Source organism: Tuber melanosporum (assembly GCF_000151645.1).
Source record: "Tuber melanosporum whole genome shotgun sequence assembly, scaffold_246, strain Mel28".
Lineage (NCBI taxonomy): Eukaryota > Fungi > Ascomycota > Pezizomycetes > Pezizales > Tuberaceae > Tuber > Tuber melanosporum.
Genome location: NW_003298915.1, coordinates 38,587 through 42,218, shown reverse-complemented (window position 1 = coordinate 42,218; position 3,632 = coordinate 38,587). Strand labels below are relative to the sequence as shown.

General features: G+C 50.1%; 1 protein-coding gene across 1 annotated transcript; it reads left to right on the top strand.

The window, feature by feature from the left end:
• Nucleotides 1-304: 304 nt before the first annotated feature.
• On the top strand, nucleotides 305-1,561 carry GSTUM_00001117001 (uncharacterized protein; the record flags this gene model as incomplete). The annotated part of the gene is made up of 2 exons (XM_002838371.1): nucleotides 305-519; nucleotides 601-1,561. The coding sequence occupies 2 exons, from the start codon at nucleotides 305-307 to the stop codon at nucleotides 1,559-1,561; spliced, it is 1,176 nt and encodes a 391-aa protein (XP_002838417.1).
• Nucleotides 1,562-3,632: the final 2,071 nt, after the last annotated feature.

Here is a 3,632-nt window from a genome sequence, read left to right as displayed (position 1 = left end):
TATCCTACACCTATGATATCGACAATTTTGATGGAAACAAGAATCAATTTGGGGGCCTGAAAGTTGGGTTACCGCATTATTTGGTATCCCACTATTTCATTTGCAACGAGGTTCTGTAATAATAATTGTTTTATCATAATAATAATAATTGATATCTAAAATCAGACAAGTGGGTGTCGGTGTCGTTCCTGAAATTGGACCTGATCGGTGCCTAACTTGGGGTTAAGTAGAGGGCTCGGGCGGGAGTCGTGATAAGCTTTCGAAGAGCCGCATCAATTGCACACCCACCCTGTCTTAACAACAAATGTCCCTCTTAAAACCTCCGAAACTTGTCGCTTCTACGGGGACAACCTATAATTGCACTGTCGCCGAAACCTCTGCCAGGGAATTGTCCGTGCAAAAATGGTCAGGCCTAGGAAATCCACATGAGAGTAATCTCTTCAAGAGCGCGCAGTGGTCCCCGGATGGAACATGTGTCCTTTCAAACAGCGAGGACAACATTCTCCGCACGTTTGTCCTGTAAAGATATTCCTCCTACTTCTCCTCGTATCACCTTGCTTGATTCTGTGCTGACACTTCCGTGGAAAAAAATAAAAAAAGACCGGTGGATCTTCTTGACCCTTCCGATGCGCCGAAATCCCTAACGCCGTACTCGCAAACCGCGTCCGCGGAACCGGTATCATGCCTCGCGATTTACCCCTCCATGTCCCTCGCCGACCCGGCGACCTGCTGTTTCCTGAAGTCCACGCGCGACCACCCGATCCATCTACACGACCTCCTCGTATCAAACACCCGCGCTTCTTACCCGCTCATCAACCCGCAAACCGAAAAGTACCTCTCCCCTCAGTCGATGCTTTTCACGCCCAAAGACGCAAACAAGTTTATCGCCGGAGCCACTTCCCAGATATCCTTCTTTGACCTTCAGCGGCCCGGCGAGGGGCCGTATCTAGATCTTAAAACTATCCCGACGCGACGGAGCGTGCAGACCGGTGAGACTATGAAGGGGGTTGTCTCGGCTCTGGCTATCGATAATGGGGTTCTTGCTGCCGGGACGCTCTCACGCCAGGTGGGGCTCTATGATGATTGCGGGAGTGGAAGCACCATCGGCGTGTTCACGGTTGATGGCGAGGGCGGTGGTATTACGCAATTGTTATGGAGTAAATGTGGGAGGTATCTACATGTTGTTGAGAGGAAGAGTGACGTGATATCCGTTTACGATGTTCGCGTTGCTGGCGAGAAGGTGGAGAGCCTTGAGGGGAGGATGGCGCAGACAAATCAGAGGATAGGGGTTGATATCGCGTATTCGCTCGAGGGGGAAGTGGTATCTGGTGGGATTGGTGGGATGGTTAGCGTCTGGGGGACGGGTGGGAAGGGCGAGAAGGGGTTTGAGTGGAAAGCTCATGACGATGTAGTCAGCGGTGTTGCGATTCATCCAGGGGGCGTGGTGATGGCCACTTGCTCGGGCACTAGGAAACTAAGCAGTCTTGGTGAAGACTCGGATGATGATGAGAGCTCGGAAGAGAGAAAGTGGGATAACGGCTTAATGATTTGGGCAATATGAGGAAGAAGATTGAATCTCCTGACTTGAAAGCCCCTATCTATGATATAATACTCTCACCCATAATGTCGGCAATATCACACGGCCTCACCGACCGTGGCCCCCCGAAGTAGACCGACTTCCCTGGTAATCACGAATCCCACCTTTCCAATACTGTAAGACACAATTATGATAGGCTACCGGTATTCCCTCGGTTAACCGTTCCAAAACCGGGGCGCTAAATGACTACTCGTAAGAAGTGTTGTCGGACCTGAGCTCCATCCTGGCACAAACATCCTTACCCAGGTGTTACCCCCTGAGGGGGTGTTTTTCAATGCTCGAAACGTCTCGGATCTGCTTCGAAACTACGAACACATCTCCTATTGCCAAGAATGGTGGAGTATATATCAATGAAGAGAGAGAGACCCCTTTCACCACCAAAAAAGTTTTTAAATCTTAATCTTCCCTTCTTTATTCTCTTCTGGAAAGGCCGGTCCCTTTATATTCGAAGCAAACCACCCTCTTAGTACGGAAAAAATGGTACGGTACTCCCTCCTCCTCCCCGTCTCGCTCACCCGACTAACTAGACCTCGCAGCCCGGTCAACAGAAACACCTCCTGCACCCTCCAAACGCCCCAGCACTGCACCACTACGTGTCCCTCCTGGGAACAATCTCCAACAGCGAAAGCTCGCTAACTTCCCTGCGCTCATACGCGCAGTCGGAGCTGCACCTGCTCAACAATTATTTCGCCGCCACAACCGCACGCCTGACCGCCCTCCAACCGCTAAGCAAGCCATCCGGCACGGCCAATCCCACCGAGCGACAGCACGCGGTGGAAGAGCGGAGACAGAAGTGGGCGGAACTGCACGCCATGGAGAAGTACAAAGCGGAGATGGAGCGACTGCAGGAGAACGTTCTCAGGAGGGAGGAGCTGGAGAGCCGGCTTCGCGGTTTGCTGAGGGAGGTGGGCGAGGTGCTGTTAGAGAGGGAGGTATTGGCGGGGGAGGGGGGAGGGATTGATGCTGTTTAGTTACCGTATTGTTTGTGTTATATATATATATTATGTGAGGAGAGGATTATGATTGGATCCATCTATTTTTTTATATTTTATTTTTCTGTGATGAGTACAGTACAGTATGGGGTGTTTGTAAGTCATGGAAAGTGCTGTTCTGTCGGCATCGTAGCCAAGTCGATTTATTCTTCGCCAATGTGATGATAGGTGGAGCGGATAGCTGCCACAGTAAGACCCCGTTGATGGGAAAAAAAACGGAGCTTGCCGCCGCCTCCTTAGGCCCGGGCGAGTCACTCCTATGGTATCCCAATCGCACAATGGCTTGCCGACCGGCAGAGCACAGTACCCGTACTGTACGAGTACCGTAGGTGTAGATAGCAGTAGCCCAATACGAGTACTGTACTGAACTCGAGTACTGTAGAAACTACACTTGTTTAATTTACCCGCCTATTTTCGCAGAGTCCCGGTTATCCAAACATTTTAATGCAAGTCCCCGTCGAGGGGAGGGAGGGGCAACAGTGTGAGTGCAGATCCTTGGCGCCAAGGATTCCTCATGTGGGCATCTTTGCAACATACCGTTACATGTTAAGTTATCCACTATTAAACGACCGGTTAAAGGGGTTGACAAAAAAAGTGTTCTTCTTCCCATTGTTATTAGAGCGACCGTGGTGTTACTCGGCCATGGAACCTTGCAGCAGAACTACCGGTAGTTCTCCTTTCACAACTGTCCACATCCTCCTATCCGGTTGGACTAGTCTAAAGGGTGTGTGTTGTTGCTATAATTCTTATCCAACCCTCGCCCTTTCGAGATTTCGGTTTTTTTTTTTTTTTTTTTTTTTTTTCCGGTCCGGGTAACCGGTGCCCCCTATCTTTACTTGTACCCAGCGATAGATTTAGGAGACGGGACACACAAGGATTAAAAAATCTAGGTATTGGCGTGGATTTCTTAATCCTTGCTGTCCCGTCACCCACGTCGATACTCGAGTACCCCCTCAACGATATCAGCCCTCACTCAACGGGGGGGGGGGGGGGTATTGGATCTCATCAAACTGGTATTTTTTTATATATTTTTTTTTCGCAAT